Source organism: Botryllus schlosseri, chromosome 4, assembly GCF_051294905.1.
Source record: "Botryllus schlosseri isolate E-star chromosome 4, Bs_hap1, whole genome shotgun sequence".
In the NCBI taxonomy this organism is placed as follows: Eukaryota; Metazoa; Chordata; class Ascidiacea; order Stolidobranchia; family Styelidae; genus Botryllus; species Botryllus schlosseri.
In genome coordinates, this window is record NC_137239.1 from 16443830 (window position 1) to 16471586 (window position 27757).

The window sequence follows — 27757 nt, forward strand, 5'->3', positions numbered from 1 at the left end:
ATGGAAGTGAAACACTGTCATAAGTACAAAAACACTCCCTGTCAAGCGCAAGCAGTTGCGAATTCATAAGGAGGTTGGGTCATCATCATTTTATCAAATCAATATGCAACAAGATTGCGAAATAATGAAAAGATTGGAAGTGCCGAAACGACTTGGAGTGCTCATTAATCAGACGCCAACCTTGGCCTACAGCATGCAAATAAGAGGCATTCTCACTCGATTAGGGAAAGGATAACATAAAAGTAAATATTTAATGGAATAATGCATATATAACTTATTGACCTGGTGCACAAGGCCATGCTGCCGAGCACCAAAAAAAATTCCATACCAACAACAACAACAACAACAACATAAAAGCATAGCAATTTACAACGTTGTAAATTGCTATGATAAAAGTAAGCGACAAAAATGAATGCTGTTTTGGAAGCGAAATATGAATTTATTGTCGTTGATGCGATGGCAGGAATGCTGGATAGTGTATTTGATTCGAATTTTTTCTCGAAGATCGTAGAGCAACCCATGTTTGCGAGCACAAGATAGGTCTATAGATTACTAACCTACGGATAGATACGCAGGTCCGGTCGTTACGCTCCGGCAAGCAGTTACACTTGTTGCTGAGCAATCTAAAAGCAGCATAATTGGTGGTGTTATAGTTCGCGACCCGAGGGCTGAAATTTAATGAAACTGGTCTTAATCGAGAGCTACTGCCGCAACACGATAAACGTAACAATTGCAATTTCATCAAGCGATTGTTCAGAACAATGCCGATTTTCATATTTCAAGGGATGTTTTGACGTGGTTCCCTTTCCCCGACAAGATTTTAATTTGTATTCTCAGAATCAGTGCGACAGTAGCTCTCAATTAAGATCAGTTTCATTCAATTTCACCTCTCGGGTCGCGAACTATAACACCACCAATTATGCTGCTTTTAGATAGCTCAGCAACAAGTGTAACTGCTTGCCGGAGCGTAACGACGGGACCTGCGTATCTATCCGTAGGTTAGTAATCTATAATAGGTCAGTGGTGGAGTGCCGGCTTGCCGATTTGAGTTCGAGCTTCGGTCCAGTCAGACCACAGACTAGCTATTATTAATGGCGTCCTCGGTATAAGCTCCACACACCGGGATTATGTGAGCGGGAAAATGGAAGTGCTGACACGATATCCTAAAATATACGTCTCCTCCTTATTAATGTCTGATGCTCCATTTATGATCTTTGCTGTTATTCTATTTATTTGTGTTTCTTTATAGATTACTAACTAGATCACTAAGTGTAACTGCTTGCCGGAGCGTAACGACGGAACCTGCGTATCTATCCGTAGGTTAGTAATCTATAGTTTCTTCTTACGAGTTATCTCATATGGTTTGCTGACCATCCATTATTAAAATGAATACACTGGTGCTACTCCATTGCTGTCGGAGAGAAGTAATAAGACCTTTACACATCATACAGTCATCTCCAGCAACATTTTCGTCTATGTTCGACGAATCAATAAATTGTTTGCCTGTCTTCCAATGTTCAAGAAACATTGCACCACTTTTTTACAACACGTAAACTGAGTTTTTAAGATGCTCTTCTCTTGGTACATTATCTAGAACAGATAACATAAACTTCAATATCCCAGCTTTTTTTAATATTTTAAATTAATAAAGTTTACCATTACCATGCAAGAACTCGACACATAGCGTCATAAATATAGTGACCCAGTACACGTTATCCCAACATGTAAGTTAACAACAACAGAAAGTCGGAATCTGACCTGTCTCTCATCTCAACACCACAGCAAAATCTCAGAAATGTGTTTAATTATATAAAAATAACAATTATTTCAAAAATCTTGGTAACAAAATAATAAAATACATACATGATATTTCTACTCATCTGGTACTGCACTAAACAAATTCCATAAAATCTATTTGTAGTAGTGTCATGCTTACAGTGAATGTGTGTTACAGTGCTACTAGTTTTAACCATGTTGAATTGTGGAAACAGAAACAAAACAGTGATCTATAAGGTAATGAGGAATGGAATGAAATATTTCTATGAATACCACGTAAATGAACGTAGCGAGTAGCTATATTAAAAATATGAAAAACCTAAGACTTCAGCATTGTGCAAATATAAAATAACATGTTCGTGATACCAGGTCGCACTATCTGAAATGAACCATTTCACAAATAATATTTGAATAATAGTTCAAAGTCAAAAAGACAGGTCCTGGTTAAAATGTGAGGAAACATGAGAAAGTAATTTAAGGAGAATAACTCTGAATAAACCATTCAAAGTTACACAATAGCATATGCAGGATGATAATATGGAGTGGTAGGAATGTAGCTGTACTACTATTATTGATTATGAATTGATTTAACCATGTGTAGCAATATCCCAACAACAAAATATTGATGGAAAAAATCCGCCAATAAAACAGACTGTCATATCACACCCTTCGTGTAATAATGCATTGCATGAACAGGATAAGAGTCAATTCCGATCGATATCCATGACTTTGATCTTGGACATTTAATTCCAAATCCCGTTGTTCTTGCAATTATGGTAGGCATCATCACCGCGATTTCCTAAGGCCTTCGTAATCGAGTATTTGTCCATTGGTGCGAAGAAGCTGCAAAGATATTGACGACGCAGTTAGTACAAGTAGGTAACACCGAAAAAGACATGTGAGAACTACTAGGTTGAAGTATTAAACGAATACCTGAAAAGTACTCAGGCAGACTAAAAAAGTATATTTGGTCAATTGGTCGCATACTCTTAGCCCTATATCGGATTTGTCCACTAATGGAATTACAGGGTGCATCTTTGTTACTGACAAAACAATGACACTACATATCGCTGCCATTTTCGAAAACATAGTAAGGTACTGTGATAGTGGCTATTTTGCCTGCTAGTCACAACAACTGAACCCGTAAAGGTGATGAAAGCATAGTCAAAAATCACTTTATACTTTTCCAAATTCAAAGTGTATGAACATGAAAATTTCACCTATGCAACTAAAACCACCTATAACATCGGAAGGAAAAAAAATCTCCTCGGGTACTCAGAAAAACTAGAAGTACGTCGGTAATGATCACCTTTGCTTTTTGCAGAACAGATTTCGAAGAGAAAGTACGAAATCTTTTCTTTTCCAGTTTTCTAGTTCTAGTTAGTAGTTAGCCAACTTCAAAGTAGTTACGAATTGATTTTGAAGTGCCATCTTGATACGTGTTCACCAAAAACGCAGTTACGAGCGGTGCTAGTATAGTGATGGGACAAATTATGGACTCTTAGAAGTGTTTTATTGGCTAATCAGGGATTATGCTGATCTTGATTAATGTTTGCCACATTGCCAGGCCAACAACCAAAATTTTGGAGGGGAAATTGAAAATTCAGGGGGAAGAAATGTTTCTACCAATGACGTGGTAACGTTCCTGATCTATTTTAGTGACCACAGATGGCGATTTAATTTCAATTCAGAAGTAGTTTTGCAACCCAAAGTGCCATTTCCCATAATTATGCCTGCACTTACATCATTTTCCGCCCGGAGCTGCTTGACTCTTCCCTGTAAGTGACGCAAGAGTTTCACGGTTCCTTTTTCGCCTGTGGCCCCACCTTGCAGGGGCGCTTTGGAAGGGGTGCTCGACACCGGCGCCACTATGGAGGGGTCGAAATCTTGATGCATGGAGACGTGTCCGTTTGTGCTCTGCAAAATTTCGAATGGTGAAACGAAATGGTGAGCCTGGTCGTCGTTACCATAATAATTTTGTGTACATACATTCAAACGCGATAATGCGAATGAGCTTTCCCAACAAAATATAACACAGTACATCAGAGGTGGCTAGTAATTAAGTACTACATTTTCAGAGTATTGAAGTGAGCTTTTCCTGCTTGCACCACTTACTCAAGAGGTTATGTTCTTGGTTCACTTCCACTTAGACTCAAGTTCGAATCTTCGAATCACTTTATGAGAGAACTTGTCGTGAAAGCCACATGAAATAGCTAGTATTACAGTATCTGTATGTAAATTCAAAGATTTATGCCTATTTGTAGTCTCATTCAGGTTTGTAATGACTCGAGTCACTAAATCACGATTTTGTGCATGACTCGAGCCAAGTCATATGACTCGAGACTAGGACGATCAAAGCAGACATTTCATTGTTACTTCGAAGAATAGTAAAGTCACCACATTATTGGTGTTTCGTCTATCAGTCCTGATACGTCAAAGATAGAGCCAGAAACTGTTAGGACTGAGGAAAATTACAAAATTATGAATGCGTGCAATTCTATAGCACTCGGGCAGAGTTGAAAAAAGTAGGTTGAACCCGATTTAACTCAAAACTGAACAGTGAACACTATGACTCGGACTCGACCCTCTACTCAATGACTCGTTGGTGAATTGAAAATGACTCGACTTGACTCGAGTCAAAACTATAAAAGTGAGATTGACTTGTGACCAGATATGGGGTATTCGTGATTAGTAATCGTAATCGATTACGACGATTACAGCATTTCCAAGTAATCGCAATCGATGATATTCGAAAAAAATCCGAAGTAATCGTAATCGACTACTTCACATATCTAATCGATTCCTTTGTGAAAGAACGATTACTTTTCATTTGTGCAATGCCCATGACAGAGTGTTTAAAACAGGTTTTGGATAGCAGAAATGTCGGGTTTTCATACGCCTCTACTCATTGTTGCGTCACAAGTATTAGCTTGGTTCTTGATTGCGTAACGAGTTATCCGCACGTAGTAAATAGATATTCGATGTACATGTAGTACTGTGATTGTAAGAATACCCGCTGTGGATTATGTCAGGTACACTGCACACGCCACTACTTCGCAGCAGGATAACAATCACCTCTCGGCCTCGTTTCGAATAGTAAGGTATGTACGAATTGTACATTGTACAATGTATTGATGTTTTGTTATGCTTAGGAAAACGCAATCTGAACATAGCTGATTGGCGAGCGGTAGGCCTATTTACGTATACAATGGAAAAAGATTTGAAATTTTGTACCTGTCAAATTAAACATGACAATTTCTACATCGAAACATTAAAAACCAGGCTGCTGATAAAAAAATCATAACCGGGCCGTTATTTTCCGCTACTCGTATAACGGCAGATCGAAATATCTGTATTAAGTAGATTGCAGTCAGAAGTTGATGTTTACCTTATCATATTCTCATACGGCCCTACTTAAAACGGGCAACAATTGTTATTTCGCAATTATATACTCATCATTCGGATTTGCCACTCGCCATCCGCTTACACACCATGTTAGCGTGTTTTGCAGCTAGAATCAGTACCGAAACTGCACTTCGCCACCGCCATTCTCACAAATGGTGATCTTGTGCTCCCCATAAGGCGATCAATAAAGCTGGTGACGGGCGAAGTCCCCCAGACCCCCCTTAACGACCGGGAGTTTCACAAGAACTGGAAAACACGATTTGATGCGATGGATCCGCTGTGCATTTGCTGCCAAGTCATGCCAAGCGCGAAATTTAGGCACATAATTTACAAGTATAGCGTTATTGTATGTTGTTCAGACATGGGGTAATCGCGATTAGTAATCGTAATCGATTACGACGATTACAGCATTTTCAAGTAATCGTAATCGCAATCGATTACATTCGAAAAAATCCCGAAGTAATCGTAATCGTAATCGACTACTTCCCATATTTAATCGATTTCTTTGTGAAAGAACGATTACTTTTTATTTGTACAAGGACTGTGACATAAACTGAACACTCGTGAACAAGGAAGATATATTATACCAGTTATTGAGAGCACAAACGTCTGATTTTTAAATGCCACTGCTCATTATTACGTCAGAGGTAGCCTATTAGCTTTGCTTGTCTTTGCGTAGGAAGTGTCTACACTTAGCAAATAGATATTCGATGTACATTAGTGTGATTGCAAGAAACCCACCGTGCTGTATATCGGTTTATCAATACATTTCAGGCGCCACTACCTCGCATCAGGATAATTAATCATAATCACCTCTCTGCCTAAGTTAAAATAGCAACTTTTGTATTGATGTTTGGTTATGCTTAGTTAAACTATAGAATGTAATAGTTCTAATTCCAGAGTTAAATGCAGTTTCACCGTTGCTGCTTGGCGAGCAGTAGACCTATGTGGTATGAACATACAGCAGACAAAGGTTTAAAATTTTGTACTCGTCAAATAAAACATTACGGTTTCCACAACGAAGCATTAAAATCAACAGCTGCTGATATGTATCATAACTGGGCCGTTGTTTTGCCGTTTCTCGTAATGGCAGTTTGCATTACATTATCTGCATTAAGTTGAAGGCAGAATTTTATGTTCTCTTTCTGTTATTCTCATATTATTCTACTCAAAACGGGCGCCAATCGCTATTTCACAATTGTTTACTGTACATTTGGACTTGCCGCCAAAGCCATCGGCTTGTATACCATGTTAGCGTGGGTTGTAGCTAGAATCAGGATCAAAACAGCAAAAGCGTCCCCCAACCAAACTTGGGTCTTGGGCCCCCATAGGGTAGTCAATTTGAAGTTGACGATTTTATTTCGTCAATAGTATTGGTAATTGCAGGATATTGCATTTTTAATCCTATCTCAGCGCCCTAAGGTCAGATTTACCTGAAGAGCGGGGGGGGGGCGTAATTCATAATTATAACATCTGGTATCTTGCAATAATTAATTTATTGTATGTTGTTAATTCGTGACCTTCGGTCTGTTATATAGCCAAAAGTAGTGGCCCAAACAACAGACTAACAGAAAAACTTGCGTGAGACGCACACACAAATTGCCATGTCTAACTAATGCTCCGTGGGTGCCCGGGGGGCATTTGCATCGTGGGCTCAGATTGGAAGGAATGGACTGTTAGTCACGCCCACCCAGCGCGGCTACTAACAATGGACACATACGCTAAGTTTTGGCCAATGTCTTTTTAATAGACACTTCGTGAAGTCTCATGTTGGCCGAAACTGCATAAGTCTTTTGATGTGTCGAGGAGCGGTATTGACTGGCACCTAAATGCCTATTACTATGAATTATGCAATATGCATGCTTTATTTCTTGAGGGGGGGACGTATATGCATTTCGAAATCAAGCTATCTAGAGACATTTAAATCGCAAAGCTCAAAGAGAAATTCGAAGTTAATGAAATCTCTCGAAAATACTCTATAATTTCTGTTGGTTTACAAAATACTTTTGACTCCCCTCCAACCACGCTCCCCACCCTATTGGGGAATTGTGGGTGCGGCAGTCATGGACATGGCAAGAATGCAAATCATTGGGTGTGATAAACCGTCCTCTATAAAATGGGCTATGGGTACATTGTGACATAACAAGGAAATGTCCCATCGTTTTTAAAGACAGTTGTTATATCATTGGGCCTTTCCAGCGCAATCCATGTATTGTCTTCCAATATAACTACTACGATGCAAAATAAATGTAATCGTGAGTAATCGTGATTACTTTTCAAATGTAATCGTAATCGTAATCGACTACTTCCCGATTTTGCTGTAATCGTAATCGTAATCGTAATCGCGTGATTCAGAAGTAATCGTAATCGCAATCGATTACATTCATGAAGTAATCACCCCATGTCTGATGTTGTTAACTCGTGACCTCCTGCCTGCTATATAGTCAACAGTTATTGGAGTCGTCCAAACGTAGCAGACGAAAAGAAAACTAAACGAAAAACTTTCGTGAGACACCCACCCAAAAATTGTCATCTATGCACTTGGTTCATCATTTTCCTCAGTGAGTGCCCCAAGTGGAATTTGTAGTGTGGGGCTGAGATTGAGAAGACTATTCTTCGCGACCATCCAGCGCGGGTATGGACAATGGACAAATACACAATGTTTCGGCCAATGCAGCATGACTTGGTGTGTTGCGGCGCGGTATTGGCTGGCACCGAAATGCCCATTTCTGTGTGAATCATGCAATGGTATATTATGTCATACACAGGAAATGAGGTCATTATGTCTCATTTAAAAATAAAGACCTTCTCTCATGAGGCCTTTCCATCGCATTGTTGTCTTCCAAAGATAACTTCTCAGAAGCAAAACGAATGTAATAGTGAGTAATCGTGATTACTTTTCCAAAGTAATCGTAAACGTAATCGACTACTCGCGGATTTTGCTGTAATCGTAATCGTAATCGCAATCAATTACATTCATGAAGTAATCACCCCATGTCTGCTTGTGACTAGGAACCTTGTGACTTGGTTACAACCCTGGTTTCATTGGTTATTTGCGCAATTCGCTACTTCTTAATTACTAATTACTCGGATAGTTTTCACACCTTTTAATTTCTACTTGAAGTAGATTTGACATATTTTGGACACTTCTATTTCTACTTGTAATTGAGTAGAGATTTATGTTATAGCTACTTGACTAGCAACACAGATTAATTTACAGCATCGAAGTAGAATTACAGACATGATCAAGGTTGGCAGCGTTCTTCAATCGTACTTGTGCCAAGTCAACTTACGGCCGACAGTTTGGAAATCTCCTCTTCCATTCTTTCCAGCTGCCGCTTATGTTCCAGTCTGTGGCGAGTCAGTTTTCTGAAATGGTGAGGGAGAGATGAGTCATTTTAGTGAAATGAGTACGTTACTCCAGTGACGATAGTTCAAAGAGAACACACTGTACACTTTGCTTTTCCGATAACCTTGTCAATTCCACAGATAGAAAGTTACCTGTTGAGCTGCACGGCCAATTCCTCTTCAAATTTCTCAGCCAACTTTTGGGCGGTTGTGTCCTTCCACAAGCTCATATTTCGTTGGATATCGCGCAGCTCATTATCTTTGTCCACCAGTTGCTTTCTGTAGGGTGGAAAAATGGGTCAACGAGTATTAGAGGTACAAGGTTTCTCAGGGTTGTAATGACCTAAGCCATGACTCGAGTCACGATTTACTGATGATTCTATGTGACTCGAGTCATTTTGAAAAAATCGAAACCCGGTTTTCGGTCATACATGATAATATGGCCCGCGGTCACAGTCTGCAGAAGTTGCCCGCACCTGTATTGGGATGTCATGACATTAAAGGTCAATTTGGGAGTTAGAAACGAGTTAACACGGAGCATAAATCTGAACACTAAGCTCACTTTTTTCGCCGCTGCCATATTTTGTGCGAATTGGGGATATACTTGAGCAACGTATTGTCTATTGCACCCGAACGACATCGTCACGTAGGAGATATTGTATGATTCATGGTTATTCAAGTCGCCACAATCTCTTCAGTCTTTGTTTTCGGCCAATCGATCGAGTCAAATTAAAGTAGTTTCGGACACAGATGTAGATTGGTTAGGGTAGGTTTTTGGCGAGCCGGATTCTAGCATGAAGTTTTCAAAATTGACAGGAACAAACTGTAAATCTCCAAATTCGATATAGTAGCTGTAATTTTGTGTTCAAATGGACCTGCATTAATTTGACAGTTTTACGAGTCGAAATAGGGTTGAAATGTCGACTGCCAGGGTTCTGGGTGTTTTAATTGACGCATTTCCATCGACAACTTACAGCGTCCCAGCATCAATACAGCCGTCGCCTCAACAAACCCCGCAATATGTGTAATATTTATCATGGATGTTTGTCATACTGATAGCTCATACAAATGTTCAATCGCCAACAATAACAAAGCACTGGTTTACGGTTTCACGTATTCAGTTCAACTGTACGAGAGCTCGCTTGCATATACTTGTCGTGCATGCAGTGGTTTTGAGTGAGCAATAATTATATATATTAGGCCACTTGAGTATTGATTGATCTGGTAGTTTTTAACATCGAAGCGGTTCAACGTCTCAGTAAGCATCGAATTTTGCGAGTTGACGAGCTATATCGCTTCGAAGTATCAAAAGTTATACAGAAATATTTTTCCAATAGTTTGCCTCATGTGTTTGATGACTTTTTCATACCTGCTAAAAATGTCCACTCCCTACTTGACCCCACACAATAGCAACCTAACTAAGAGATCTATCGACTACTCTCCTCAGGACCTATCATCTGGAATGTATTACCACAACATATCCGTGAATTGCCTTATAATAGATTTAAAAAATACCTACTTAATCACCTCTTATCGATATAATACCACTTTTGTCCTTTCTTATCCAGATATTGCTTCATTGATCATTTGCTACCATCGTTTACTTTTTCTTTTCCTTTTTTAACTAACATTTTTTACAACCAGACTGTATAGAGTCAAGTGTACCTGTTTGATGCAGGAGTGATCAGACTAGTTGATCAACACGGTTGTAGCAAGCATTCCTATCTGATACCGAATACTGTGCAATGTGCAATTGTGCATACATATTTTCTGTACCACCATCATTGCCGTCTGTTTTTTATGTATTTTGGTTGGATGAAAATAAAGACTCTCTCTCTTTTTGTAACACCGCGATGGGAATAACTTATCGATTGCGCGTTACTCATAACTGAAATTCGGTGCTTCGAATGGTCTTTGAAGCTGCATATAAAAAAAAATCCAGAAAGTGATGACGGCTGCGCTGCATGGTCACAAGGCGCTATATTATATAAAAATCTGTATTCTGAGTTGTCAGGATACTCACAATAAAGTGGTACTGGCATCAATGTCTTTACTGGAAGAGTAGCTATAGAAAATTGAAGTGATTGGGATTTGGCCCGCGTACGACGTCATTTATGGGATGTAGTCGGATGCTCGACACGGATTCGAATCAGTCACGTAAAGATACCAATGGCACTGTAGTTTCGATTGCTTTTGCACCCATCATGGAATAGGAATAATATTTTCAAGCAGACAGTCAAAACTCGGACATTGATTTTATATAGCAGCCCAATCATGACGTTTCAACTACTCAGTTCTTCGCAAAATATTCGCGGCACACCTGAGAAACTGCGGTTGCACACAATTTAGGAATCCAGCGATTCTAGTAGGAATAACTAATTACTACCCGAGAGTCTTATGAATGTAATTGGCAATTTATGCTTTCATTGGAGTCTATCAGTTCCAGAATGTCAATATAGGCTAGTACTTCCAATTTGATACGTACAACTTAGGAAGTTTGGTGCAGCTTTTATAGCTACTGCTACTGGTAATACTAAGGTAAAAGACGCACCTGCATGTATGATGCTGGTTATTAAACATACCCGAACGTAGTTTCTATAAATATACCGAATGATTATAATATGAATGATTATCATATGGGTGACAGGCAAGCTAGTATCAATGACTTTACATTTCTACAGAAATGCAATCACCTTTCATGAAAACCTGTGAGGGATTTTTCGATCCATTGCTTATTTTTAACATGTATCCTTCCTGAAGTTGTTGAATAGCTACTGCCACTGACTAATACTCACGCTATGTGTTGAATAGCGTTCAGTTCATATACCATGCCATTTACAAATGAGTCATTGAGCGTAACAGAAGTCACTACACTAGACACTAGACAGCAGGCACAGTACCTCTCTCGATTTGCTCGTTCTGCTTCACTGAAACCTGTTTATTGGAACAACCTTACCGACAAAACATGACTATATTATAGAGATAGAGATTGTAGGATGGATAGTTTGTGCAGTTCTGTACCGATATCATCGGCTGTCAACGGCCACTCAATTATTACCGCATAAAGCCTTATCAATTTAGGAATCCAGCGATTCTAGTAGGAATAACTAATTACTACCCGAGAGTTCATGGGATTCGAACATTAGTCGGCCGCGGAGAACTTATCGCTGAATAAGGCATTGCGGGGAATTGATTTCAGACGTGTTCTGGGTTGAGGACAGTTGTGAATTTTTTTAATGAGAACATATTGATGCTTCCTCGTAACATGCAAAATTTTAAACGTCTACCTCGAATATTTCCACCCTTTTTCGGCGATCAAATTCGTCCATGTATTTCCGAAATTGCCTATACTTTTACATGTAAAATAGGACAATCGGACTTTCGCGAAGGGAATTTCACTACGCAAAGTCAAGCGTGACGGATCTAAACTGAGAACAATGAGCCGTCGCTCCATCCTACAATCTCTATAGCTATATCATATTATCGAGATTGCTGGGATGGAGCGAAAAAGACTCATTGTTCTCGATGGTCGTTTGAGACTCGTGAACCTGTGCTCAGCTGAGTAGAGACAATTAGTTCACTATGATTGCTGTTCTGCATTCAAGTGGATCATCAAACCGCACAGCCATGGTAAATAGACCTAATTGTTTGTACCTAGTCTAGGTCAACATGGTATTGATTATCCAGTTTTAGGTCATAGTTTCAAGTAACACGACGACCCGAATTCCCTGAAGATGAAAGCAGAAGGCACATGGTATCGTTTGTTAGTTCGTTAGTTCGTCCATTTTAATAGTATTTTTCATCCATTCAAAACATCTAAAGATTGCCGTGCAATGAAAGATAGGAAGACGACGAGACGACTAGGTGTAGTCTTTCAATCAGACCCCACCTTGGCCTAGGTAGACACAAACCAACTTGTGTACTCGGAAGAAGCACTGCATTTGAACAAAGGATAAGCCATTACCGGAGCCGGAGTTGAAAGTGGTCATGATACGAAATGAATTCAGGATTTGAATTGCGACTTGGTTTGAAATAAAATCCTAAACAGGGCTTGTATTTGTAAACAATAAATCGAAACGGAGTGCTCAGCCTGCTGAGAATTTATGCTATGCTACGTATATATCGGCCAGCCGGTAGGATGCTCCCATAAGGCACGCTGGAGAAACGAAATTCGAGTCGAAGATGGTGAATTGTTATTTCTTTTTGCAAACCGAAATAATGTACAACAACAACAACCATGGCATCGAAGAGGCCAGGCACGATCGCCACTAACGAATACTGAGGCATAAATGGATGCCAAACGCATTTCCACGCAGATCGGGTAGCTCGCGTGAGGATAGCCGGACCGCGATAGTTCTGTTGGCAGCCACCCGCGGTTCAATTATAGTTCCAACAAACCGGGATAATAACCTCTGCGGCGGGGAAATTTGTTAGCTGATTCAATTTGATCAATTTTACTTCACATTTCTCAAACTCCTCGCCGGTAACATAATGCTGCGCTACAAGCGTATATTTTAACGGCAGTGCCTGCAGCCTACCTAACATCTAGCAAACAATTATGTAGATGACTTCATTTCTCGCTTGTGATTAGGAAGAAAATGAGGATTTGAAAATTGCATTGTCTCATAGGTGCCGCCATGTGTGCTGTTCTCTGCAATTAATCAACGAATCGTGCAAATTCAGCCTTCCGAGCATGCGTTATGTCGGGTAAAGCGAATTGTTCAGAATAATTGTTCTTGTGGCGGTATAAACATGACTTTGAGAGGTCAATTACATAGTGGCGTATTCGGGGTTACAGGCTCGGAGCCCCTTTTCAAAATCCTCAGATTTATGTTGTTGTCGCGCCGGCGACCGATCACTCCCGAATTCGATGCATCCGGCACGAAATCTTGGATTGCACGATATGTTGATTGATCAAAGTGACAAGGAGACATGGTGGCGCCTGTATCAGAGCATACAGTTTTCGTATACGCATTGTATTCCCGATCTACGTAGAGAAATGAACTGCAGTGCAGTCACATTCAGAATTACAAAATCAAATTACAAACAACGCCATAGCTATATCCACGTTCTTGATTGGTAGCGTTGCTTTGTAGTCGCTGTTAAAATGTAGGCTTGTAGCGCAACGTTGTGTTACCGCCAAATACTTTGAGAACTGAGAAGTCGATCGGAATCAGTGCGACGATTACATATAACATTACATTATATTATTATAAATTTTAAGATATTGACGATGAATTGCGCTATCACAGGTGCCTCACCTATGCCTTACCTCTCATTTCACGCTTTATTTCCGAACAATAAATAGGCAAGTTGCGTGATTTTGGTAGTGAAAATGTGGGTATGTACAATGTACATTGTACATTGACCATGTTCGGCTCCACTTACGTATGTCATCATGAGTACTCGCATTCAAAAATGGCATTTAGACGAACCCACTCTCGTACAACTGACGAAAGCTGAAATTTTGTATGAAGCTTCTTAACCTCAACATGACAATTAATCAACCAGACCACAAAAGCCTTCAGGAACACTAGGCAACACCAAAAGACGCGTTAACTGTAAAAAGCGTGTAAGAAGTAGATTCATACTTTTACTGTTGTCTTCGTCTGTTGGAAATCTAAATGTTAATTGTCTTAAGCTTCGAAAAATATCATATACCTCTCAGTTAAATACAATTATATCTACACAACTTGCAAAAGATCTATGTAACTCTAGGCTTACCATACGTCCTCTTTTAAGAGGATTTGTCCTCTTTTCTGACTTTTTTGAAAGTGTCCTCGAAGAACGCCCTTTTGTCCTCTTTTTTGAGATTTTGTCCTCTTTTTTGAAAATTTAGGTCAGATTTAGAGGAAATTGCGAGTGATATGCCGCAAATTAGCACAGAAGTTAAGCTCCGGCGGGAATTTCGGAGTGAAAAACGGTGATTTTAGCTCTGAGCGAAAAGATGACCTTTTTTTTTTAGTCATCCACCTGGCAATGTGGAGAAAAAAAACCGTATTTTGAGCTCTGAGCGGAAGTGATGACCTTCTTTTTTTTTTTAGTCAACCGATCACGAAGTGGGAAAAATTTACCGGTTTTTGAGAATTCTTCTCCGGTTTTACATGTCTGAACTTTCTGGAAAAGTGTCCTCTTTTTAGATTTCCAAAATATGGTAAGCCTATGTAACTCAAGTTTCGCATACTCATTACTCAAATATGGCAACCAGCATGCTTGTTAGTACGAGTTTTTACAGAGAAACTACGGTGCAAGCGACGAATCTCATGTAGTGATTTCGAATTTGCGCTACGGTGACGTCATGATTTTTAAATTGTGACGTTACAGTTGATTGACCAGCAGTATATGACTCTTTGGGGATTGAAATAGAAAATATAGGGCTGAGGCTGATTTTGAGGGTTCCAGGACCACGAGCAGAATAAAAATTATAGTTTCGCAATCAGTACCGCGGTAGCTGCCGTTCGCTACCAATTATATCACATTTCGCGCTCGGCAAGTCTAACTAGTGCCGTGAATTATACTTGGTTAAATGGAAATAATGACATAACCGAATCGCAGTGATCGGTGGGGCACATTTGGCCTTAGGGCCACATGCAGTTTTTTAAACCATTGAGAGGGACACTTGACTATAGGCTCTTGATGACCTGTAGTTTAGAGCTAGATTAGGTAACGGTCGAGGCAAGACTATATTCTTACTATACGCACCAAAATCGCTGACATTTATGTCATGAAGAATCATTAGTGTGCGTTATGGTTGTTCAGACATAACTTTTTTCGTGATTCCGGGGATTCACTGATTGCCTATAAAAAACAATGCACACCAAATATGGCTCGATTCCAACTGGTAGATATGAACACACCGGAGTTGGAAAAATATGAATTTATTATAAAAACAAATTCAAATTTTACTGTAAAAATCAGCATGACATTGTTGAGTGGTCTGCAAAAACAATGCAAACAAATTTGACGCAATTCCAACCAGTAGAAGCCAAAGTATGTGAGTTTTCCATTTATTTTTGTGGGATTACCCACCACTATTTTTGCGAATACAAAATAATCTTCAACTGCGCTGCACCATTGGTCAATGGTCAAGGTGATTCACACGAGGCCGATATTCTTTATTTGATTCCTTTGATGCCGTCTTGTAGCACGGGCCGCATCTATGCTTTGTTATTACACCACTTATGCGGATCAGATGTCGAGCATGAACCTCATCTGAAAGTTAGGATGGGATTCTGAGAGTCGATGCCGGTCGGGCTCGAACCCGAAACCCATTGCTGTTGCAGTGGTCGATCATACCACTACGCTATCTCGCCACCAGCTGTAACAGTGCATAAATGAATGGTTAACTAAATTTTCATGGCGCTTTAGTATGGTCGATCCATTGGAGAAGAACTCTTTTACATATGATCAGAAAACTTCACAACTGTTCGATATGACGACCTCACAAAACTTTCTGTCCCTTCGCGCACCACCCATCCACGTATAATAGGGTGGGTTGCTGAGTTTTGTTCATGATTTCGAGCAGCATATTGCTATAGTTCAAGTTGCTGATTCATATACAAGAAGAAGTCGTGATAAAGTGATCGAATTGGTTATATTTTCCCATCTAAGTGGGATACGGAAGTTTATTGACGAAGTGTAGCCTAATCCTCTCAAACGAGTACGTTGCTGGGCAACAAAATCCAAGGCGTGTTGGTTACAGCGGGAAACGAGTATAGTGAAAGCCGTTTCTAGATTCGGTAAAAGAAACCGGCAATATAGCCGATCGAAGTATATAGATAAATTTATACAATCTTCAAATTGATAACTCGTATACGGTGTGAAATACTTTACACCAGTTACTCTCAACCTTTTTGAGGTTGTGGACCTGAATGAACCCATGTAATGTGGACAGTGGACATCGGACCAATTGTCTCAACTCAGAAGAAAATATTGGAAACTTTACTTGGTCATATTTGATATTAGACTTGTTCAATGTGGCTCTATTTGTTTGTTTGCGGAATTCATGGTGTCTGTCGACTACTATGGCCTTGCCATTTACACCGGGCCATTTTTCTACATTTTACTCCATTTTAATTCAGTAGCTGCCGACTTGTAGCACGGCCCACTTCCAGGCTTTTTATGTGACACCGCTTACACCAGGGGTCGGCAACCCCGGCACGCGTGCCATTTGCTGCACGCGAGATGATTTTTTATGGCACGCCAAATGATTTGTCAAACACGGCATATTATACCCATATTTGTAGCAAAGCATGTCACATAAGTTTTGAAAATGGGAGAAGCTCAAATTATTTGATAAAGCAACATAATACAGAGACTATTTTGGGCAGATTTTAGTTATCCTGGACATTTTTTCGCGCTCCGTGCGATTTATCGTGACCTGATTTCTTGATTTTGGGAAACCCATAAAAATCTATATACGGCAACCTGATATCGTCTGTATCAGCCTGTATAGGACCGAGAATATTTTACATGAACCAGCATTTTGGCGCTGGGCATTTCACGCTAGGAGACACTCGTTTCGGCAACAAGCGACTCCTTGCGCTGTGTCCTGTGTGCGTGGCCAAAATGATTAGTGTCGATAAAACGTTGATGTTGGCCAAAACGTTCGACATTGCTATGTCCACTGTCCAGGCGCCGAAGTGACCGGCGCGAATAGTCCAGATCCTGCAGTTTGAGCCGCACGTTTCAAATGAGACTCACCGAGGATAATAATGAGTCGAAATGTCGAAATAAGAATTTGGAATTGTGTTCGTCTCACGAATGGATATATTGTTTTAGTTTCGTCTGATACGTGTAAGCGATTCCAATATATTTGGAGCAACGGCAACCTTTACCGTTATACCGCGATCTTTGGAGCTTTGCATACAAATCAAGTGTCGGATCAACTTGATTATGATATCAAACCGACTTGCATGATACAGGGGTAGGCGCATTTTTATCATCAGGTCATCTCATCATAACATCTTTGGACCTGACACTTATTGGTAGCGCTGGACAAAATCGAGTACCTGAGTGATTCGATTCTGAATAACGTAACATGCGTTTAGTCGAGTCGAGTATCGAGTATCACTCATTATGACGACATAACAGAATGGAAGATGTCAAACTTCAAATATGTACCTTTTATGCCAGGCAGTGGCGGCTCGTCCTATAGGGCAACTGGGGCATTGCCCCACCTAATATTCTGTTCAATAACAATTCTTTACCATTTATAGACGCACACCAATCTATATATACCGAAATCACAGCGAAAGTCGTATTCTTCTTGTCCTTTCGCTTGTAAATGCCCATATATAGCGAAGTCTCTGCGAAAATCGAATTCTCTTCCGTGTTTTCGCTTTGCGAATGCCTAGCCGGGGCATGCCCCGGTAGCGCTTATAACAAGCTCTCACTGTCTATTCCAGAGGTCTCAAACTCGAATGTGCTCGCGGGCCAATTTTCCAGTTTTTGACGACGCCGCGGGCCGCAGCATCAATAGAGGTATTCTATGTCATTCCCAAGTAGGCCTCATTTGACGGGATGAAATTGCCTTATTTAAAAGCAGCCGACCTAACAGACTGACATTCAACACACATCGCAAAAATGTGATTTACTTTTGTAGCAATTTGGACCTAGCAGGAAAATTATAATCACATTTATAACTATTTGAATAGGATTGCCGTTGTATACTTGATAGATAATAATTATAAGATATAGACACCATGCGGATGGACAAATACATGATGTCATCATAAAAGCTATCGCGTTATAATTTTGAAGCTACTATGAATATTTTGAATTCAACAGATTGATAATAGATATTGATCAGATATCACAGCATTTAGGGTTGAGCAGTGTAGCTCAATCCAGGATTGGGGAACACTCCTGATAACTGGGCTATTAATCTCATGATTGTCCTTGGTCAAATACCGTGGAATATTGGGGCATATAAACAACAATATAAATAGGGTGGCGAGATAGCGCAGTGGTATAATCCGCGGCTGCAACACCAATGGGTGCGGGTTCGAGTCCGACCGAGGTCGACTTCCGAATTCCGATACCTAAGTGTTGGAGGTTTACCTATAGGCTCCTCCTCGCCACTTCATCTGCGTCAGCGGTGTCTTACAAAAGCCTAGAGGCGGGCCGTGCTACAAATCGGCAGTTACGGAAAAATAAGAAGAATATCGGCCTGGTGTAAATGACCATAGTAGTCGACAAACACCATGAATACCCCAAAAACAAACAAACAAACAATATAAATATGTAAATGAATGTGTCATAGTAATAAAATGTCGGAACGACGAACATCGCCACATCGTTGGAGCGTACCACTGCGGTATTCAGTACCTTTAAGTGACCTTAATAACATGGACCCAAGATGTAACTAACAGATTGCCAATTGTTGCCATAACGACTTGCTTAGATAGCGGAATACCAAGCTATACTACCTTCTGATCTATAACTCTTCCCCGTGACACGTGAATATAGTTTGTTACGTCCATATATTTGTAACCAAGTTACGGCGTTCCGAGTCCACTTGAGTCACTCTCATTTTGTCATTGAGTCTACCGGAGTCCGAGTAATTCTACGAAAGTTCGCGTCCAAGTCACAACAACTTACAAATTTCAGTCACGAATCATCTAACGGTTCGGTTTTATCATCATGAATTGGAAATGTGGCGAAATAGTGAATCTTTTGCAGCATGGTTGCGTTTGCAATTGATGTGATGGTGAAGTATGATGAATAGTTTCAGGCTCTCGGAGCAATTTGAGAAGAAATTTTCACTTTTAAACCTAAAAAGATATATATCTGTCACTTATATATTGTCAAAAACCTAAAAATCTAAAATGTCTTCGCGGGCCGCACAGAATGATCTGGCGGGCCGCGTGTTTGAGACCTCTGGTCTATTCTCTCGAAGCCGCGCACAATAAAGAAACGGTAATTTACTCTCTCCTATTCGTAAAATGGCCGAGCAAGCGGGGCAAATATGCCTGGTTGCCCCTAAGGTGTGATGTAACAATCGTATCTATATCTGAACTCGATTACCGTAATATGCGTTTAGTCGACCTTCGCTGGTATAGGTCGATTTTGATGGTGTTTCACACCATGAAAACTCTTGAAACTTGGTATGTCATGTCGTGATGGTGGTATTTAACACTGCCCCAAGTTTCAGGGTTTCTACTTAAAGTTTAGAGTAGTAATTCCGATTCCGAAGTTGAGTGTGTGCTGATCCGTCATGTATCGCAAACAGATTTTACTCAAAAGCTGGTATTGGTATCCACTATCCATTGATTTTGACGATGTTCAATACTGAGATCGGTTATGAAATTTGGCACGGTAAGTCTTAATGTTAGTATCGAACGCTGTACCAAGTTTTAAGTTTGTCACTGAACTGTGTTAGTGGTAATTTCGTTTCCTAATTCGAGTGAGAGCTGACTCGTCATTTATCGCTAACAGATTATACGCAAAGCCGGTATTGGTATTTATTGATTTTAACGATGCTCCTTACCTAGATCCGTCCTAAGCTTTTGCACGGTATGTCTTGGTTTTAGTATCGAACGCTGTGCCAAGTCTCAAGGTTGACACTTAGTGATTAGGGCAGTAATTTCGTTATCAAGGTCGAGTATGGTAGAGATGTGCTCCGATCTGACACTTAAGCATACAACGCATTGCGGATTTAAGCATACAACGCATTGCGGATTTCACGCAAAAGCCGGTGTATCTGCGGTAACGTTAACTGAGATGATGATATCATTCTCAGTTTGCATTCAAATATTTACTTTGATATTATATTCTCCAATGTCAATTTCACCGTGAAATTGTGGCCTTCAAGCCATTTGCTCACAACCCCTTGCTGTCAAGCGCGAAAGCTATTTCGTTTTCGATGGCGGCTGACAGCTGACCACTTGATCAGCCTATTCCTCAGTAAATTTTGCGCAAAATTCGGTGTTGGTCTGTTCGCATTAATTTTGACAGTGTACCGTACCGAAAAGGGCCATGAGACCACTTCTCGATGATGTCATGTAACAGTGTAGGCTACTAAGTTTAAAGCTTTCATCCACGTATTTATTCGGTAATATATTTTCCAAAGGCGATTTCGCAACAGACCTATAGCAGTAATAAAGCCGTATGTGTCGTGTTACAGTCTCCAGTTTCAAGGCCAAAATGCTGTACCGAGTCCGAATTTCCGAGGCTGCTATTCTTAGTTCTTCAGAATGATGTTTTGGATTCAATATGACAGGCCCAATCTATGAGATAACAATTGCGTATCTGTCCGAACTCGTTGACCTTTCTAGTTAGGCTTACGTTATCTCTCGAGTTATAGTCATTTCGAGGTCTAGTGCGAACATGAACCGTGTTGAATCTTTGTTCCGTACGCCGTTACCACACTTCAAGTCACAGCTCACCGGCGGACCTCTCGTGGCACATACGTTAAAACAGGGGTCACCAACACGCGGCCCGCCAAGTCATATTCTGCGGCCCGCGACCTGATTTGAGATTTCGGAAGAAAGCTAAGAAAACCAATTAGAAATGCTGAAATTGGCTAGTCTCTACATGTTTTTGTGTTGTTTCAAAATAAGCTATTCTCCTGTGCCCAGCATCACTATTCGACACTAGCTAAAACGGCTCTGGTGATGGCAACAGCATTTCATCGAGGGATAATCGGCTGTTGTGAATGGGCAATTGGGCATATTGCCTTGACTTGCAATGGCCCAAACACTGCCAAGACCAAGACGCTTAGAAAACGGCTCAGGGCAGTGGTTCCCTAAGTGGGGAGCGAGCGCTCCTTGTGGGGGCACGAAAGCATCTGAAGGGGTGGCGGAACTCAGCTCAACTGAAAAAAAATTTGCGCTCCGCGCTATTTACCTCTAATTCATAGTTATTGCTCTGTGTATGGTCCGGAATTCATCCTATAGAACTCTCTCATCAACAGTCATAACCTACCATGTCATCAAACTATAGCCGTTGGGATTGCTAGCTTTCTGGTTGCATTTTGTAATATGACGATTTTTCAGTATTATAAAGGGGAGCGTGTCTAAAAAAGTTTGAGAACCACTGGCCTAGGGTTTTCCCACAAGATCAAGCGTTACGTGGAGACGGTCTTTCATCTAGTAACGGATCTCGCTAGTCCCAATATCGACTCCGTAGTCGCTGAAAAGCGTTTCCACGTATCGTGCACAGCTCACAGTTCAAAATAGCTCACCCGTCATACTGACGTAGAGTTTTCGAACGTATGGTTGCCTATTTTACATCGATATCGAGTGCGGCCCGCGGCCTCTACGAAATTTGAAAAGTGGCCCGCGACCCGTTTTGAGTTGGCGACAGACATGGGGTGATTACTTCATAAATGTAATCGATTGCGATTACGATTACTTCCGAATGGCGCGATTACGATTACGATTACAGCAAAATCAGGAAGTAGTCGATTACGATTACATTGGAAAAGTAATCAAGATTACTCACGATTACATTCATTTTGCATTTTAGAAGTTATATTGGAAGACAATATATGGATTGCGCTGAAAAGGCCTAATGAGATAACAGACCCCCTTTAAAAAAGATGCGTCATTTGCTTGTTACGTCATAATGTACCCATTGCCCATTTTTATAGAGGACGATTTATCGCACCCAACCAATTGCATTCTTACCGGGTCCATGACTGCCGCACCCCAAATTTCCCAATAGGGTGGGGAGCGAGCTCGGGGGGACTCAATAGTATTTCGTAAACCAACAAAAATTATAGAGTATTCTCGAAAGATTTAATTTACTTCAAAATTCTCTCTAGATAAGCTTGATTTTGGAATGCATACGTCTCCCCCTCAACAAAAAAGCATATATAATTTATAGTAGGCATGCATTTGAAACAAATGGTTGTTTAAAACACATTGTTTAAAACTTGTTTTAAACAAAGGCTTCAAAAAAACTAAATTGTGTTTTTTAATTTGTAAAATTATGCCATAATTGTGTAAAAGCTTTCCACAATTACCACCCGATTTGGCCGACGTATACATCGATATGAGATGGTTGGAACCCCTCAAAATATTCGGTTAAACAGTTATAGTACAGATATTTCGTCAAAGGAGCTATATTTACCCTATATTTTCAATTGTCAATGTCAATCCACATTGGTGACGTCAAGGCTTGAAAAAAAATTAAAAAACATGAAAAAAAATAAAAATCATGTTTTAAACAAGGGTATGTTGTAAACATGCTCTCTTTAAATTTATTTTTGTTTTAAATGCAACCCTAATTTATAGCAATAGGCATTTAGGTTTCAGTCAATACCGTGCCACGACACACCAAAAGACATATGCAATTTCGACCAACACGCGACTTCACAAAGTTTGCTACTAAAGAAAGACCTTGGCCGAAACTGAGGGCATGTGTTCATTGTCAATAGCCGCGCTGGGTGGGCGTGACTAATAGTCCAGTCCTTCCAATCCGAGCCCACAATGCAAATGCCACCCGGACACCCGCAGAGCATTAAAGACATGACAATTTGAGTGTGCGTCTCACGAAAGTTTTTCTTTTAGTCTGCTACGTTAGGGATACAACAATATCTTTTGATTATATAACATACCGGAAATCACGAATTAACTACATTCGCTAAAGTAATTATAACAAGATAACAGACGTTATAGGTATGAATTACGTGCCCCCAGCTCTACAGGTAAATCTGACCATCGGGGGCAGAGAGAGAGAGAGGAATAAAAATTAATAATAATGTAATGCGATTACCAATGTTATTGACGAAATTATCACCCTATGGGGGCCAAAGACTAACGTTTGGAGTGGGGGACGAATAGCTGTTTTGGTCCTGATTCTAGCTACAACCCACGCTATCATGATATATAAGCCCATGGCTATGGCGGCAGGTCCCAATGTTGAGTAAAGAATTATGAAATAACGATTAGCGCATGTTTCAAGTAGAGTAATATGAGAATAAGATGAAGAGAACATAAAATTCTGCCTTCATCTTAATACAGATAATGTACGGCAAGCTGCCGCTACGAGAAACGGCAAAAACGGCTCGGTTGTGATATATATCAGCAACCGTTGATTTTTATTGCTTCGTCGTGGAAACCGTAATGTTTTATTTGACGAGTACAAAATTTGAAATCTCTGTCCGGTGTACGTACGTACTGCATAGGCCTACTGCTCGCCAAGCAGCAACGGTCAAACTGCGTTTGCATAACCAAACATCAATACACAAGTTACTTGGTAGAGTGGTGATTAATTATCCAGCTCCGGGGTACTGGCGTATGGAACGGGTTGATAACCTGATATACAGCACGGCGGGTGTTCTTACAATCGCGCGAATGTACGTGACGTACATCGAATATCTATTTACTGTGGATACTTCTTACGCAATGACTAGCAAAGCTAATAGGCTACTTCTGACGTAATAATGAGCAATGGCATTTAAAATTCAGACGTTTGTGTTATCATGAACCTGACATAATACATTTTCCTTGTTCACGAATGTTCAGTTTATGTCATAGTCCTTGCACAAATAAAAAGTAATCGTTATTTCACAAAGAAATCGATTAGATATGGGAACTAGTCGATTACGATTACTTCGGGATTTTTTCGAATGTAATCGATTGCGATTACGATTACTTGAAAATGCTGTAATCGTCGTAATCGATTACGATTTCTAATCGCGATTACCCCATGTCTGGTTGGCGACCCCTGCGTTAAAATCACTGTTGCCGGCAAATTCATGTTACCGTACCATCATTAAGTTACTTGTTTACGTTGGAAAACGCCATTGTGACGTCATCTTAATAAAAAGTCGCTTGCAGCCCTTGCCCCACTACCCGATATTGTCACGAGCCGCCACTGATGCCAGGGTTACCATATTATTAACTTTCTGGCTCAGGTCTCAAAATACAGTTTTTCTTTCACATTATCAGTTGGTTGACTAAAAAGAAGGTCAACTTTCCGGCTCAGCCCCGAAATAGCCGCCGCAGCGTTACTTCAGTGCTGATTAACGGTATCTCAGTCGAATTTTTCCATATATTTAACAAAAATTCTCAAAAACAAAATATCAAAAAAGAGGACATTTGGGCTTCCTCCGAGAATCCTTTCAAAAAAGTCAAAAAAGAGGACAAAATCCTCTGAAAAGAGGACGTATGGTAACCCTATTTTATGCGACCACAAAGAATAAAATGCCTGTTATTCATCACATTTTAAAGATACTTGGGTATTTTTTCGACCATACCGATTTCATTGCCTTTGATCATGACTTCGGAAATGTGCTATTTCCAGTAACGTTCGTAGCTTTGTAGTTTGTACCATATATGTTTCGTATGCTACGATACGACGAATCAAGGTTTTAAGGCTTCAACAGTGAAAATTAGTATCGAAACAGTGATTTTCGTTGATACATTAACTTTCAGTGGCGAGGAGCGTATAATTTCAGTACTCGAAAATATCGTCTTTTACTACTCGATTCGAATCATTTTGAAAATTAATACTCGATTCAGAATCGAGTACTCAGATCAATTTGACCAGCCCTATTCATTGGCTATGGTAACGAAGGTAGGCGGGGGGATAGCGTAGTGGTAGCGATAAGCGCCTAAAAGATGGCGGACCAGGTTCCATTCTTGCCGGAGGTTCATCTGGGCTCCTCTTCCTCCGCTATCGCCGTTCTTACGGCGACAAAAAAGCCCAGAAAAAGACCCGAAGAAAGAAAGCACTCACAAGAAATAGAAAGAACTATAGTAGTAAGGGCCGCGGCTTCAAAAATGATCAACATCGAAAAGAACTGTGACATCGGGCACTTTAGGCCGAGGTGGATGTTAGAGTAAAGGATCGCTACTGATGCGTGTCGTTCGACATCCTCATATCTGTTCGTTACATCGCATTGTGTCTTATCGCATTGTACATTGTGTGTAACTTGTTCAGATGAAAATTATAACCCAACGATTATTAAATATTATTGATTATTGAGCTCCAATAAGCGACCAAAATTTACACCCTTCGCGAACAATGTAAGAATCACTGACGTAACCGATGCCGTTGCCATCTGCAGACAGGTGATTGGTGTGATTCATTGCTTGAAACGCTAAATATAACAAAATTAAAGATGGTTGGCACGCCAGTTGGTAATATATTACAATATTTCGGTATTTGGCCACGTTGCACACGAAAGGTTGCCGACCCCTGTCTGTGACGGATGAGATGGTAAGTGGGAGCGTAAACAAACCTCCAACACTTAGGTAGGAATTCTGGAGTAGACCTCCGTCGGACTCCAACCCACAACACATTTATGTCGCAGCTTTGGATTATACCACTATGGCGACTACGCTATCCCGCCACCAATGTGACTTTATTGATGATTCTTACAGGCAAACTCCTGTTAAATCTCATTAACTTAAATGTGATTCGGTTTCCTTTGAAAGAAATGCAACTTGCTGTTTGCTAGCCTCCAGGGTTGTAACCATGTCACAAGGTCGCGAGTCACAAGTCAATCTCACTTTTATAGTTTTGACTCGATTCAAGTCGAGTCATTTTCAACTCACCACCGAGTCATTAAGTCCTAGTCCAAGTCAAGGAGTAGAGTGTCAAGTTCGAGTCATAGTGTTTTGACTCTCGATTCCGAGTCCAAGTCATTGTGTTGACTGTTCACTGTTCGAGATAATGTCATGTGAAACGCACTTTTTACAACTCTGAACGGCGATATCGATTGCTTCGCAATCATATAATATACTGTTTCCCTCACTTTTAACAGTTTCTGGTTGCATTTTCAAGTACCAGTACTGATGGATGAAACCATAATAGTGTGATAACGTTACTATTCTTCGAAATTAGAATGAAATGCCTGTCTTGGTAGACCCAGTCACGAGTCATATGACTTGGTCCGAGTCATGCGTAACGACTCGAGTACAAGTCGATTCAATACACAAATTGACTCGAGTTGAGTCATTTTTCATTTTTAAGAAAATGACTCGAGTCAAGTTTTCAAGTAGAATCACCAAAAAAATCGTGACTCGAGTCATTATAGCCCTGCTAGCCTCTAATATTAGACCGCCAAATGCGGCTAAATTGTAATGTCGAAATTCAGTGAATATTTCTTAGCTTCCAGATATTCCTGGCCCTAAACGAGTTGTAGGCGACTGTGAAAACAGTTTTGCGTTGCGTTTGCAGCATTGTGACGTACGCTAAGTTTAAAGTAGTCCATGAACTCTGCATTGCAACTCCCTGCATATCCAAATTTATATCAATTTGATGTTTCATTTGTGTTATCAATGCCCAAGCGACTAACTTTTTTGCATTATGGAATTGAGGTATAATTGTATTGTATTTCGCGGACTGGCAGGAAACTTGACACAGACCGACATCGGTACGTCGGCCGGTGCTTGACAGCCACTGCTCTGTACGTTCTCGCTTCTCGGGTTAGTTCAAAGCATCAGCGGCGCTAATTAAAAGAGTCAGCGATACATATTTCCGACGTTGTATTACTAAACGAGCATCGAAGGCACGTCGCGTAATCTGCTCCTGTACAATACCACTCCACCCTACTTGGTTGCTTGAACTATCACAGTGGTACTTAAACTCACTCCGAGAACGACGGATATTAACGTATCGGCGATACTCCGAAAACTGTCCCCGATTCTCTACCGCTAAATTTCTGTAGGCACACGCAGAGTCTTGTGTTATTTAAGCACGGTATCATTGTTTAACGCTTCACTAACGCTACGGTCGTCCGCAGAGGCGACTGAGACAGATGAGATATGAAAAAGGAAGTGTGCAATGAGAGCGAAATTAGCAACTCGTAGTTAAAACTGCACCGCATCTAATCTAAGGACGTGAACTCGGAATTGGATAGTGTTCAGACGTAAGTTATTTCTTCCAATTTCCATAACCGCCGGGAAAGTGTCGAGCTTTGCTGTAGCCGTGATCGAATGCCACTTGCAAAGCCATAGCACTTCGTTTACCGCTTCCGCAATTGATGATCAAGTTCGATCCGTCTTCGGCCGGTAGATCCCCATATTTGGCTTTAAACTCATCTTTTGACAAAGCGATGGCTGTCTTGTATTCGTCTGGCCACACCAAGTTGAGCCAGCGTTTGGCGGCTATCTTTCCGCTGGAGCTTATTTCACCAGGCCCGCGTACATCGACTACCAACACGCTTCCATCTGCTGCACCTTTTTCGATTGTAGCTTGCGATGCACAGTGCGATTCCTCGTTACCAGCCATATTTCGTTCTAGCTTCCTATTTGAATCTAGAAACCCTACC

General features: G+C 40.6%; 2 protein-coding genes and 1 long non-coding RNA gene across 5 annotated transcripts; 1 reads left to right on the forward strand and 2 right to left on the reverse strand.

The window, feature by feature from the left end:
• Positions 1-395: 395 nt before the first annotated feature.
• On the forward strand, positions 396-6649 carry LOC145438232 (uncharacterized). Its single transcript, XR_013914894.1, has 2 exons — positions 396-540; positions 1017-6649. It is a non-coding gene; the product is annotated as an uncharacterized LOC145438232 (long non-coding RNA).
• Positions 1788-12462, reverse strand: LOC145438209 (uncharacterized). 3 transcript variants are annotated; one of them, XM_080315598.1, is made up of 6 exons: positions 11223-12462; positions 10553-10719; positions 8683-8808; positions 8475-8550; positions 3520-3693; positions 1788-2619 (listed from the first exon to the last, which is right to left on the reverse strand). In XM_080315598.1, exons 2-6 carry the CDS (start codon positions 10639-10641, stop codon positions 2563-2565), a joined length of 522 nt encoding a protein of 173 aa, XP_080171724.1. In that variant the 5' UTR covers positions 10642-10719; positions 11223-12462; the 3' UTR covers positions 1788-2562. The 3 variants fall into 3 exon arrangements, with proteins under 3 accessions (XP_080171724.1, XP_080171725.1, XP_080171726.1); XM_080315599.1 differs by having other exon boundaries at positions 11430-12461; XM_080315600.1 differs by lacking the exon at positions 11223-12462 and having other exon boundaries at positions 10057-11205.
• Positions 12463-27360: 14898 nt separating this feature from the next.
• LOC145437999 (thiosulfate sulfurtransferase/rhodanese-like domain-containing protein 3) lies at positions 27361-27717 on the reverse strand. Its single transcript, XM_080315365.1, has one exon. It carries the CDS (start codon positions 27715-27717, stop codon positions 27361-27363), a length of 357 nt encoding a protein of 118 aa, XP_080171491.1.
• Between the last annotated feature and the right edge of the window lie 40 nt (positions 27718-27757).